We start from the raw sequence: 13,290 nt of genomic DNA on the forward strand, positions 1-13,290 counted from the left end.
AGCGTCTCCTCCCTGTTGAGCTGCTAGAACAAGGCTGTTCCCAACCAGGACAGGGCGAATGACTGGCAATAGGTGACCATAGCAACAGGCTGCACAAACATTAATGAATGCTGTGTTTGAATGATCAGGGCTGATGCAGCCTGATTTACTAGGGGCTTGTATTAGAATGGCTTCTTTGTCATCTGGAAAAAATAAACCGTGAACAAAGGTCTTTTACAATATCTTATAAAACACCTAGGTCGTGTTCGGTAGACTAAATGGAGGAACTCAAACTAAAACAGGGATGGGCTTCTTTAACAGGAAGTGCTCCTTAGCCTGCCCTAATGAATATGAGCTTGTGTACTAGTCCCTGTTTGCTGTGGTTGATAACCCAGGTTGAGTTCCTGTGCGAGAGAGGTGCTGATGTCAACAGAGGTCAGAGGTCATCCTCTCTCCATTATGCTGCCTGTTTCGGACGGCCTCAAGTGGCAAAGGTAGCTATGCTCTCTAAAACCAGATGTATTGATTGAGATGAATTGAGACAATGTACACAGACGATGGTCCGTCTATATTTCCCCAGTTAAGCAGTTCATTTTTCTTTAGACTCTACTACGACATGGAGCCAACCCTGACCTCAGGGACGAAGATGGGAAAACGCCCCTGGACAAAGCCCGTGAGCGTGGTCACAGTGAGGTGGTAGCCATCCTCCAGTCTCCTGGTGAGCTATAATTATATTGTTTTATCTGGGACTTAATTGGTAGATGTTTGCTGTTGTCCTCGTTGGAGTTGATTTCCAAGTGGACATGGGATTAACAGCGACAGTCTTGCTGACTGCCAGAAAGTCTTGGTTATGAGTTACACCTGTTCTTTATAAACAAATGAAGTAGGCCAGTGGTTATTTGACTGTCTTGTGTTGTGTAGGAGACTGGATGTGTCCTGTTAACAAAGGAGAAGACAAGAAGAAAAAGGATGCCAATAAGGAAGAGGAGGAGGGCAGCGAGCCCCGAGGAGATCCTGAGATGGCTCCCATCTACCTGAAGAGGCTGCTACCAGTTTTTGCACAAACGTTTCAGCGAACCATGCTGCCTTCTATTAGGTAATAGTGCTGCTTCTTTCGGAGAGTCGTTTGACTGATCAACCCAGTCTTCTTAAATATGCACTGCGTCTGAAACAGCGGCGACAGTTTATACGAGAGGGTTTCCAACCTCTCCTGTGGGAACTCTAGTTTGTTCTTGGTCTGTTTCAGAGCTGCTACACCTGATTGCAATGCTTCACTTTCACAAATTCCTTCAGGGAAACAGGCGTCCCAGAGGAGAAGTTTATCGTTATTCTTGAGTTGGTTGCCTCTGGGCTTGTGGCGCATCAGGGATGTAAATAACTATTGTGTATGCAAATACATTGAGGCCTGCCCGTTCCCTCCCCAGGAAAGCTAGTCTGGCTCTGATCAGGAAAATGATCCACTACAGCTCTGAGATTCTGCTAAAGGAGGTGTGTGACTCTGACGCTGGTCACAACCTGCCCACTGTGCTGGTGGAGATCACCGCCACTGTACTGGATCAGGAGGTATGGCAATACATGACTGATTTTGGATGTGTAGGTTGGATTTCATCTATTTGTGAGTAGCAACAATATCAGCAGGATTGGCAAAAATGCCCTTTTCTGAAAATGTTGACCTAATGTCTTGTTTTCAACAAAGGGTTGAAGTTTAAGGTAAAAGTTACAATTGGGGTTAGAATAGTTGAAATTGTTGACTTGCTGTCATCCAGTGGTCTAAACTGCTGCATGGGTTCGAATCTAGGTAATCCTCTTCCAGGAGAAACCCTCTCCTCAATTTGTTTTGACCACGGTCCCCAAATCATAGGCAATTGGGTTCGAAATGTTTAGGATTTTAAATAGGAAAACCTGTTTTTGTATGGTCCCCTAAAGGATAGTTAAATCTACAATGTCTGTGTATGTGTTCCAGCATTCATCTGATACATGCGGAGTTGTCTAGTTCAACCAGGTTTCATCCAGTGTGCCTGGAGGATGACTTGGCTCTGTCTTCATCTCTTCCTCCACAGGATGACGATGATGGCCACCTGCTGGCGCTGCAGATTATCAGAGACCTGGTGGACAAGGGAGGAGACGTTTTCCTGGACCAGCTGGCTCGACTGGGGGTTATCAACAAGGTTTCCACTCTGGCCGGGCCCACCTCAGACGACGAGAATGAGGAGGAGTCTAAACCAGAGAAGGTGAGCCTGGAACCCTGCAATGCAGGCAAAAGATGCAATGCTAATTCCCCTCTGGAGCTTTGCGGCTTGATTGTGTAATGATGAGTGCTTTACAAAGATGCATTATTGAAGTCTGTAATATCACTGATAAACAGCGTCCGCGACATGTGACTGTTCTGTAGGGGAGGTGTAAAATGTTGATAGTGGTATGTCGTGCAGTTCTCTTTTTTTAACTATTGAAATCATTTCTTAAATCCCAAAATCTGTTTGTTTGCTAATATTTATTTAAGCTGTGCTCTCCACATTGCCAAGTCAGCCAGTAGATGGTTCTTGCATATGTCAATAATTCACAGTAAATGTCCTCAATCCACACTGCACCATCAGAATAATCCACAGTACTTCCAAAGCAGTTTGCTCATCTCCCTCAGTCTCTTCCCGCTCTCAGACCGATAACTCTTGTAGAGATGGGGAAATGTCACTGGAAAGTAACTGATAATGTTGAGCTCCATTGCGATTCCCAGCCCTTCTGTTGTGCTGTCTCCCCCCCGCCCAGGAGGATGAGCCCCAGGAGGATGCCAAGGAGGTGCAGCAGGGGAAGCCCTACCACTGGCGTGACTGGTCCATCATCAGGGGGAGGGACTGCCTGTACATCTGGAGCGACGCTGCAGCCCTGGAGCTCTCCAACGGCTCCAACGGGTGGTTCCGCTTCATCCTGGACGGGAAGCTGGCCACCATGTACTCCAGCGGCAGCCCCGAGGGAGGCTCCGACAGCTCAGGTACTCTCCCCAGGGGACACTCACAGCTCAAATAAGCTTCCTCCGCTCGTGCCGTTCCTTTGGAAACTGTTGGGTCTCCTTCACGTTCTCCACGTCTGCGGTTCATCTACAGGCAACGCCCCATTGTATCAAAGGGGAAACACGTTTGGAAATGCTCATTTGCTGGAAGTAGAAAAATGAGATGTCATTGGTTCAGACCCTTTGCCAGGATTCTCCACATTGAGCTCCGGTGCCTCCTGTGATGCGAGTCCACCTGTGGCAAAGTCAACTCAAGGACGTGATTTAGAAACACACACCGGTTCCACACTTATGTGCCTCTGAACAAACACCAAGCCAAACCGACACGTGACGTTTTAGGAACTCCCCCATATATCTGGGGAAGGTTATAAAAATTGTAGAAAGCATTTTTAGAAATGGGATAAGCTTGGAACCACCAGGATTTTTCCTAGAGCTGACTATCAGCCAAACTAAGTACTAAGGCCTTGATCAGGGTGTTGACGACAACCCAGTGGTCACTATCAGGCCTGCTTGGCCCAAATGGGGAGGACACGGCAACATTTCTGAAGCACTCTGTCAATCAGGCCTTTATGGCAACGTTGCTAGACAGAAGCCACTCCTAAGTATAAGATGTCTTGAAGTTGTGATCGCTCCAACAAAGTTCTGAATACTTATGTACATTGCAAAATGTGCTTTAGGCTTTTGTTATGGGATATTGTGTGTAGATTGATGGCAAACAATAAATGTAGTCGATAATAAATCTACTCTATGACACAACTAAATGTAGTGGAAGTGAAACGCTGTGAATACTTTCCCAAGGCACTGTACGTGCTTTTATAACGAGTCAATAGCATTATTCTAGTGGTGACCTCAACCAACATGGAACAGTTTCAAATCCTTTAATGCACCAACGTCATCTATTTTTATTTTTTTTTACATGTATTTCTTTTTCCAACCGGCTCAGAGAGTCGTAGTGAGTTTCTGGAGAAGTTACAACGTGCCCGGAGCCAGGTGAAGCATGTGACGGCCAGCCAGCCCATCCTGTCATCCCTGGGTCCTACCAAGCTGACTGTGGGGAACTGGTCTCTGACCTGCCTGAAGGAGGGAGAGATAGCCATCCACAACTCTGACGGTCAGCAGGCCACCATCCTCAAGGAGGATCTGCCTGGCTTTGTGTTTGAATCCAACCGGGGCACCAAGCACTCCTTCACCGCCGAAACCTCACTAGGCGAGTCCTTTTCAGTGCATGTACATGTGTACTTAACTACCAAATGAAGTAAAGCATGAATTAAGTACCATTTGTTAAATAAGTGAGTTGTGTGTTCAAAGTTGCATATGTATAAATAAATTAGAAACCTGTTTATTGGGTGGTTAAATCTGCTTTACTAAAATAGCCAGGGGAAAGCTATCAAATTCCGCTTTGCCTCCATTGCATTAGATGGGAATATTTGTAATCGTTGCCCTTCTGTTGTTGTTTTGTTATACAGGGTCAGAGTTTGTGACGGGCTGGACTGGAAAGAGAGGAAGGAAGCTCAAATCCAAATTGGAGAAAACAAAACAAAAGGTGGATGTTTACTGTTTTTTTATAGTGACGTCAGTCTGTTCCTCCCTGTTTAGTGTTTTCCAGTGTTTTTGTGAGTTTCTTTTAAGCCTGTGCCCCTGTCCCAGAATGAAAAGATAACGCCCGACGTGTCTATTGTCCCAGGGAGACCCACGGTCTATTTGCTTTGGAACACGTTCCCATGTTATCACTCTAAAAGCTGAATGAATAGTGGATCTGTTATTCATCCTGGACACTGTTTTTGCCCATTTGCTCTAGTGCTTTTATCAGTCTTCCTCCACTGTCATATAATGCTTGGCTGAATACACAGATGTTAAGCCACACTGGGTGGGAGCGTCCGCTAACATGTTCATCATTAATGTAGGTGAAGACCATGGCTCGAGACCTGTATGACGACCACTTCAAGGCGGTGGAGAGCATGCCCAGGGGAGTGGTGGTCACTCTGAGGAACATTGCCACCCAGCTGGAGTCAGCGTGGGAACTGCACACCAACAGACAGGTTCTCCCACCCAATGCATATCCAAGTCAGATGACCTGAGGATAAATAACCCCTCTGAACAACGCTCACATTCATATCAACTCCAACTTTATGGGAAGTCATTTCAGTCAAGTCACTGTGATCACCAGAGGTGTTGCTTGGATCTGCATTGTCATAATGCATGATCGGAAATCTAGATGAATAGATCAGGTGCTATTTTGTTTTTATTATTTTGGTCAATTTGAGATCCGGGCCTAACGACGCCACTGGTGATCATAATAGACTGAAGAGAGATTGTGACTCTATTTGTTGAATTTTTTTTTCTCTTGGTTTGACTGTTTCCCTGTCTGTTGCAGTGTATCGAAGGAGAAAACACATGGAGGGACCTGATGAAAACTGCTCTGGAGAACTTGATTGTTGTTCTCAAGGATGAGAACACGATCTCCCCATATGAAATGTGCAGCAGTGGTCTAGTCCAAGCACTTTTCACAGTCCTTAATAATGTAAGTCGGTTGTGTGGCTGAAGGATTTCAAATGAGGCCCAAATGGCACCCTTTTTCAAAAGTAGTACACTGAGTAAGGCTGCAGATTTGTCAAACTGCTTAATTCGTGTTGTTTCCTTTTTCCAGAGTGTGGAACTTGACATGAAACACGATTGTAAGCCATTAATGGAAAGAATAAATGTATTTAAAACCGCATTCAGTGAAAACGAAGACGACGAAAGGTAATAAATATTTCCGACATGGTTTGTGGAGATTCATTGTAGATACCATCCCGTCCGTGGCTCATCTCGTGTTCTTATCCCATTTAGCCGACCAGCAGTTGCCTTAATCCGCAAACTACTAGCCGTCCTGGAGTCTATCGAGCGGCTGCCTCTGCACCTGTACGACACACCAGGCTCCACCTACAACCTGCAGGCGAGTCTCTCCTCATTGGTGCCGGACAGTCTTTACTCTGTTCATGCTACCGGTTTGTCCGTTAGGTCCAGTAAAACTAACAGGACGATCCTTTTGCAAATACATGTTAGATTCTGACAAGGAGGCTGCGCTTCCGTCTGGAGCGAGCCCCCGGGGAGACGGCGCTGATCGACCGCACTGGGCGCATGCTGAAGATGGAACCCCTGGCCACTGTGGAGTCTCTGGAGCAGTACCTCCTGAAGATGGTATGAGCCCCCGCCCCGCTTAAACCCTGTCTCACAGTCTGCCTGTTCTACATGTCTGACAGGATCAAGTTTCCTTGAACATGGAATAGCGGTTTATTTGGGATGTCAGGTGACTTGAACATTGTTGACCATTATGTCAGGCATGTCTTAGCCTCTTCTGTCTCCCCCAGGTGGCCAAGCAGTGGTACGACTTTGACCGATCCTCCTTCATCTTCGTCAGGAAGCTGAGAGAGGGACAGACCTTCACTTTCCGGCACCAGCACGACTTTGACGAGAACGGAATAGTCTACTGGATCGGCACCAATGCGAAGTAAGTCTCCTCCCGTTGTCGTTATGCGAGGAGACATTTAGTTCAACACTTTTCATTGCGAGATAAAGTATTTAGGGAAGAACCGTGATTTAAACCAGTGTGTTTGCTCCAGGACTGCCTACGAGTGGGTGAACCCGGCCGCCTATGGCCTGGTAGTAGTGACCTCTTCCGAGGGTCGTAACCTCCCCTACGGCCGTCTGGAGGACATCCTGAGTCGGGACAGCTCCGCTCTCAACTGCCACACCAACGATGACAAGAACGCCTGGTTCGCCATTGACCTGGGCCTCTGGGTCATCCCATCGGCCTACACCCTGCGCCACGCCCGTGGCTACGGCCGCTCCGCCCTCAGGAACTGGGTGTTCCAGGTGTCCAAAGACGGACAGAACTGGATGAGCCTCTACACACACGTGGACGACTGCAGCCTCAACGAACCAGGGTACGTAAGGCCTGTCCCGGCCGGGGTGGCCCTTAAGGCAGCATCCGGTCTTCAAGTGCCCTTCTGTCATGGAGGTTCTGACCGTGAGCTCTCTGGTCTAGGTCCACAGCCACCTGGCCTCTTGACCCCTCCAGAGAGGAGAAGCAGGGCTGGAGACACATCCGCATCAAGCAGATGGGGAAGAACGCCAGCGGCCAGACTCACTACCTGTCCCTGTCAGGCCTGGAGATATATGGAACCGTCAGCGGGGTGTGTGAAGACCAGTTGGGTAAGGTGGCGCCTGGTTCCTCCCCAGGTTTCTTTTGTGTGGAGAGTTTGTCCCTGCCAACTTTGCTTGTTCTTTGGGGACAAGAAGCAATGCTTTCCTGAAGTGCCATCTTTTGGCTGGGCAATGTTCACCTCAGCAGGCAAAGATTCGCCGGACCATGTTATACATTAACCCAATTCCTACAGTGGAAGATGAGGGATTTTACATTAAAGAAAAGGTTGTTCTGGTACTGAGCATATGTCAGGTTATTTCCTTACCTACTAAAAACTGCTATCTTGTGTTTTTTTTGAAGGCCTTTCAGTTTTATTGTAATTATTTTACACAGATATCTTCAGAATGATTGATACAATACTTGATTTACCAAATAGTCATTACTTATAGCCCTACAAGCACCTCTAATAATCTGTTGATGTGACGAGCACTGATGAGTCAGTCAGAACTAGTGTCGAGGTGGTTGTTCTGGTTTAAGTTTCTGCTTTCTGTCCCGCCTCCTCTTACCTGTTTTCAGTAGACTCTAAACCAGTGGTTTCCAAACCTCTCCTGAGGGAACCCCGGCTGGTCCGGGTATTTCAACTACTCCTGAGCTAGCACACCCGATTCAACAGGTCTACTAATCCTCAAGCCTTTGATTAGTGAATCTGCTCTGCTAGTTCAGGGCTACCGCTAAGATGTGGGATGTCTGGGGTTCCCAGAGGAGATTGAAAACTATTGTTTTAAACAGTAGGAGCGAAAGTGTGATTGCTGTATTCTTTTTTTTTTTCTTCACCAAAACCTGGCCGTTGTAAAGCAACTAGAGGCCGGTGGGCATTTAAAAACGTGTTCTGTTGCCAACATAACTAGCTATATACTGAAATACAATCCTACATTGATTGACTTGTCTCTTGAGCGGTCTCTTCTCTTCCTCCCACCCCCTTCAGGTAAAGCGGTGAAAGAGGCTGAGGCCAACCTGCGCCGTCAGAGGCGTCTGTTCCGCACCCAGGTGATGAAGTACATTGTGCCGGGGGCCCGCGTGGTCCGGGGCATCGACTGGAAGTGGCGAGACCAGGACGGTAGCCCAGCAGGAGAGGGCACGGTGACTGGGGAGGCCCATAACGGTGAGCCTCGACTGCCGCCCTGAGCGCACGGAACTAAAATGGCACCTCTGCACGCGGAACTGAACCAATACCCAGCCCGTCGCTCACAGCACTCATAGAAAGCTTTTGTTTTTATCTGAAAAAGGGATTGTTAAGAACATTTTCTAGAGAGGCTGATGCGGCGATGCATGTTTACAGTGCTAAAAGCAGAACATAATGCTGAGCTTTATACCGGAGCAAACCCAAACGTCACCCCAGCGTCTCGTGTAGAACGTAAGGGTTCTTCTAATTAGTATTCAGAGAATTCGGGCCAAGAAACTATGACGATCGAACATTTGATGCAAAAAATGAAACGAGTAACAATGGAGTCATTGACACAGATATGGTAGACCATAAAAAACAAATTGTGAACATCAAGTGCATTTGCATGCTTTGAAGAGCCTTTTAGTTCCTTCACCCAGATCTGGTTTTGAACTCCAGTAGTAAAGTATAGAGGGGGGAGTCAGATGTCATCCAGCAGTTCTGTCCTTATGTTGTTTGTGCTTACGTAACATGTTCTATAATCTTGATCAGAAAATGTCTATATAAGGCATTCGATGGGCGGTTTGTGAGCACTACACATTTTTTAAATGGTGCAGCCCCCCCCCGCTTTCCAATTTAAGGCTGCTTTTTTCCAAACTTCTTCTCTGTCTGACCTCACACTGGACCTTTTTTTTTGTTTTGTTTTCTTGCTAAGTTCATATTTCTGTTCATACACTTTGGGAACTAAGGCTGTGCTTTGTTAGTGAAGGATGAATAATATTCTTTGTTAGGTTCAGAGGCTGACTACTGGGTGACTTGATTGCGGTATGCAGTGTTCATCTTTCCTTTAATCTCCCCATCATTAAAGCTGGAGTCCTTAATTACAAAGGGTCACCCTGCCTCAGTTTTTGTCAAAAGAGATTTGAAATATCCCACTGAGGCCATGTTTTGAAGCTATACTTTGTTTGTTTCAAGCATTAAAGAAAGTTAATATTTTAGATTCTGATATTTTAACGCAAAGTTTATGTATTATTCAGTAAGCAGTGGGTATATAATTAATCTTAAATTATTAAATATTAGATTTTCATGTATTGATTGTGGATTCTAGCTTTAAATACAAGGGTGTGAAAAGGATTGCACTGCCTCTGTCTCCCAAGCGTATTTTAAAACTCCTCCCATGATCATTTCCATATTTCACTAAACCTGCCAACTGTCACTACCAATTATACAATTTCTGTTATTAGTTTGCTAATTTGAAGTGCAAACCTCCCCCCTCTCCCCCAACTTACCAGGTAACCTTTTCATACTGTACTTGTACAAACATTTCCTCTGTGGCTTCATTTGGATCTCTTAGGAAGCCATGTTTTCATTTTTATTTTTTATTGTCTCCATCAATCAGCTAAGAGCATGTTGATGTCACAATTTGCCAGCCCTGAAGTGACTCCATTGCAACTGTATTATATTTACGTTACCAAAAATATTCTTCGGTTCCTTTTCCTTAAGTGGCTTTTAGCTTTGCCTTTGCAAAATTCTACTTTTGCTTTGTCATTTTCTGTAACTCATGATTTCTATCTCATTGCTTCACCTGGACCAGACTTATCGACCATACAGTTTCATTAAGACTACGTTATAAATACTATTGGTTTAACTACTTTGCCAAATATGAAAAATACTGACTAGCAGCTTTAGTGCAGCTGCGTAGCATAGCTGAATGACATTGTTGCATGTCTAGTCTGAAGCTGTATTCGGCCGCTCCTGTTGACAATATTGCTGTCATGTATAAAGTAATCTGGTCCAGCGTTGAACAGAGCTGCTGTCTTGACTTGCTGACTTGCTGTCTGCTCTCTGCTGGGTCTCACCACATTCATATCCCTTTCCAGGCTGGATTGATGTCACCTGGGATGCCGGTGGCTCAAACTCTTATCGTATGGGTGCTGAAGGAAAATTTGACCTGAAGCTTGCGCCAGGGTACGACCCTGAGTCTGCGCCGTCACCCAAACCTGTCTCATCCACTGTTTCAGGCACAGCGCAGTCCTGGAGCAGCCTGGTGAAAAATAACTGTCCGGACAAGGGCGGCTCCTCCTCGGCTGCCGGCGCCGGCTCGTCCAGCCGCAAGGGCAGCAGCAGCTCGGTGTGTAGCGTGGCGAGCAGCAGCGATATCAGTCTCAGCTCCACCAAGTTAGAGCGGCGGGCCGAGTGCCTGCTGGAGCAAGGGGTGCTACTGGGGGTCAGCGGCGGAGCCCCCGGGGCTGAGGGCCAGGACCCCGTCGTGGTGCTGTCCTCGGCCGAGGCCGGCTCCGCCTCCAGCACCAGCACGTTAACCGCCGACGAGGGCGGCGAGCGCAAAGCGGGCGCCGAGAGACAAGCGGCGGCGGACGCGGCGGCCATCTCCATGGGACTGGTCAGCGTCAGCTCGCCCGACGTCAGCTCGGTGTCCGAGTCGTCCGGCAAGGAGGCGGCCTCACAGAGGCCCCTCTGTTCTGTGGCCAGCGCCCGCCTGTCCGTCAGCTCCCTGCTGGCAGCCGGCGCTCCCATGAGCTCCAGCGCCAGTGTGCCCAACCTGTCGTCACGGGAGGCCAGTCTAATGGAGTCGTTTGTGAGGAGGGCCCCGAACATGTCTCGCACCAACGCCACCAACAACATGAACCTCAGCCGCAGCAGTAGTGACAACAACACTAACACCCTGGGACGAAACGTCATGAGCACCGCCAGTGAGTATTTAGCCTGTGCCGCCCGCTGGCCGAGGACGTGCGCAGCCTTCGTCTCTCCTCTGTGTACATGGAGAGACGTCTCCCCGCTTGCTCGTTGGACGTCATTGTCTTTTGTTATTTTAACAGGCATGTACATTTTAGACCAAATTCTTAGTCACGGTGATGGCTTGGCAAGAAACACAAAGGCCTGTTAGGGACGGGGATCAAAAGAATGAGTGGAGTCTCTTTTAGGAGCCTTGTAACTTGGGTTTGAGATTTGGTCACACAAGCTTTTACAGTATTCAGTTACAAAATGTTTCCATTAAAGGGACCTATATTCATATTACAGGTGAGATTCCGTTTACCCTGAGTTGTTATTGAAGGGCTGTGGAGTCGTTTTTCCAAACAAGCCATTATTCATGTGTCCCAGTCTGGAATTACCATTATTAGCGTAGTCCAAATTCATGAATTGAAGCTCTGTGTCCCGAGCCACAACAGCTGCATTTCAGGTGGAAACCTACTCCAGAAAACTTCAAATTAAGAACCTGTCAATGTTATATTCCTCAAAAAATATATATAAATCTCATTTTTGACCAAACGGATAGCTACCAATTAACTTTTTGCCAAATGACAGAAGCTGTGTGGTGGTTACAGAAAATACTTTGCATAGTGCCAGTTTGAAGTCACCAAATTATGCTGGCTATTATATTCAAAGAATTTATGCTAGCCCAGCAGATAACTAAATTAATTTTGAAGTGTTTCAATTCATGAATTTTGACGATGCTAATAATGCTAATCCCAGGCTGGAATGAAGATAAATAATGGCTTCTTGACACCATGGGCCTTCATAATCTACTCCGGGTAAGCGGAATATCCCCCAAACATGAATCTAGGTCAAACCTTTTTTTTTTTACCTTGGAGTTGTAATCAATATTATGCTTGTGCTTGGAATTAAATTAGTTTAAAAATCAAAGTTAACTTTTTTTAAAGAATGTTTAATATTTATAATATGATTACTAATCTGACTGTTAATCGTCACACAAAGGCAATGTACCGAACATTCCGTCGTCTAGCCAAGAAGAATATTTACTGGCTTCTGTTGAATTACTGAAACTTTGTGTGTTTACTTTGCTGTAATATTACGCTATTCAGTTAAACCGTAGACAATCAAACACATTACCAAAAATACTTGTTTTGCTTTGCACAGTCTTGTTATTGGCATTTCCTTTTTTTGGGGGGTTTTTTATCTGACATTTTTGTCACTTTTAAAAAGCTGTATAAATGTGTGGAATTGTTTTGCAATGTTGACCTTTAAAACAACATAAAATGTTTTAAACTGAGTGGTCGTAAGATGCTAACTAAAAGTGATGTGCATGTGTAGAGGTGGAGTCTCAAGCAGCATTCAGTTTTAACTGCAATCAGTCAAATAATACCTGCTTTGTTTTTTGTGTGGAGACTAATCGCATTATTGTATTGTTGTTTTGTTTTTGTTTTTTTGTTTGGTTGCAGCTTCTCCTCTCATGGGTGCGCAGAGCTTTCCTAACCTCACAACCACTGGTACCACCTCAACTGTTACAATGTCCACATCCATAGTAACCAGCAGCAATAACGTAGCCACGGCAACCACAGGTTTGTCGGTTGGCCAGTTGCTCAGTAACACTCTGACCACCAGCCTGACCTCTACGAGTAGCGAGTCCGACACTGGTCAGGAGGCTGAGTTCTCCTTATATGGTAGGCTACTACTAGATGTCCTTTATTATTCTTATAATTATTTCTCCGTATGTTACACGTCTGTCCTCCTTAACTACTCCTCAGCTTCTTGAAGAGAGAAAGCCCACAGGTCTCGAGCGCCTCACTTCCGTGTTGACGTGTAATGTGTGTCAACTCTCTCATTGGGCCAGCGGTTGTTCCGTCTGATGTTATTGGTGGTTCCTAGTGTCACGTCACACCCGCGCACTTCTCTCCCTGCAGACTTCCTGGACAGCTGTCGCGCTAACACTCTATTGGCTGAGTTAGACGACGAGGAGGATCTGCCTGAGCCGGACGATGATGATGACGAGAACGAGGATGACAATCAGGAAGACCAGGAGTATGAGGAAGTTCTGGTACGGTCCAGGGTAAACCTTGGTTTCCACATTCATTTTAATAGGGTAAAATTTGTTGCAGTTTCTCTTTATATACTGTACTTGTCGACTGCATGTTTGCACCCCTTTATCCAAGTTATTGCCTGAAAACCTTCCTTGTTTTTAATTATCTGCAAATCCTTGTGGACTGTGAATGCAAAGTGTGTGGCTGTATGTGACCGTATCTTTATTATTTTTTTTATGAA

General features: G+C 46.1%; 1 protein-coding gene across 6 annotated transcripts in view; it reads left to right on the plus strand.

The window, feature by feature from the left end:
* The window catches only part of hectd1 (HECT domain containing 1), a 28,217-nt gene that overhangs the window by 6,118 nt on the left and 8,809 nt on the right, over nucleotides 1–13,290 (plus strand). For 3 of the 6 annotated variants that reach the window (XM_010892939.5, XM_010892943.5, XM_010892940.5), the window contains exons 8-27: nucleotides 375–473; nucleotides 583–697; nucleotides 901–1,075; nucleotides 1,404–1,542; nucleotides 2,040–2,210; nucleotides 2,743–2,965; nucleotides 3,927–4,190; nucleotides 4,450–4,526; nucleotides 4,888–5,022; nucleotides 5,358–5,504; nucleotides 5,631–5,725; nucleotides 5,813–5,918; nucleotides 6,029–6,163; nucleotides 6,334–6,473; nucleotides 6,586–6,909; nucleotides 7,011–7,177; nucleotides 8,095–8,271; nucleotides 10,152–10,982; nucleotides 12,471–12,692; nucleotides 12,933–13,111. In XM_010892939.5, coding sequence (XP_010891241.4) covers nucleotides 375–473; nucleotides 583–697; nucleotides 901–1,075; nucleotides 1,404–1,542; nucleotides 2,040–2,210; nucleotides 2,743–2,965; nucleotides 3,927–4,190; nucleotides 4,450–4,526; nucleotides 4,888–5,022; nucleotides 5,358–5,504; nucleotides 5,631–5,725; nucleotides 5,813–5,918; nucleotides 6,029–6,163; nucleotides 6,334–6,473; nucleotides 6,586–6,909; nucleotides 7,011–7,177; nucleotides 8,095–8,271; nucleotides 10,152–10,982; nucleotides 12,471–12,692; nucleotides 12,933–13,111 — 3,921 coding nt within the window. The remainder of the gene's footprint in view (nucleotides 1–374; nucleotides 474–582; nucleotides 698–900; nucleotides 1,076–1,403; nucleotides 1,543–2,039; nucleotides 2,211–2,742; nucleotides 2,966–3,926; nucleotides 4,191–4,449; nucleotides 4,527–4,887; nucleotides 5,023–5,357; nucleotides 5,505–5,630; nucleotides 5,726–5,812; nucleotides 5,919–6,028; nucleotides 6,164–6,333; nucleotides 6,474–6,585; nucleotides 6,910–7,010; nucleotides 7,178–8,094; nucleotides 8,272–10,151; nucleotides 10,983–12,470; nucleotides 12,693–12,932; nucleotides 13,112–13,290) is intronic. The other 3 variants (XM_010892941.5, XM_010892942.5, XM_010892944.5) reach the window with 3 other exon arrangements.

The sequence above is a fragment of the Esox lucius genome, chromosome 15 (genome assembly GCF_011004845.1).
Source record: "Esox lucius isolate fEsoLuc1 chromosome 15, fEsoLuc1.pri, whole genome shotgun sequence".
Taxonomy (NCBI): Eukaryota; Metazoa; Chordata; class Actinopteri; order Esociformes; family Esocidae; genus Esox; species Esox lucius.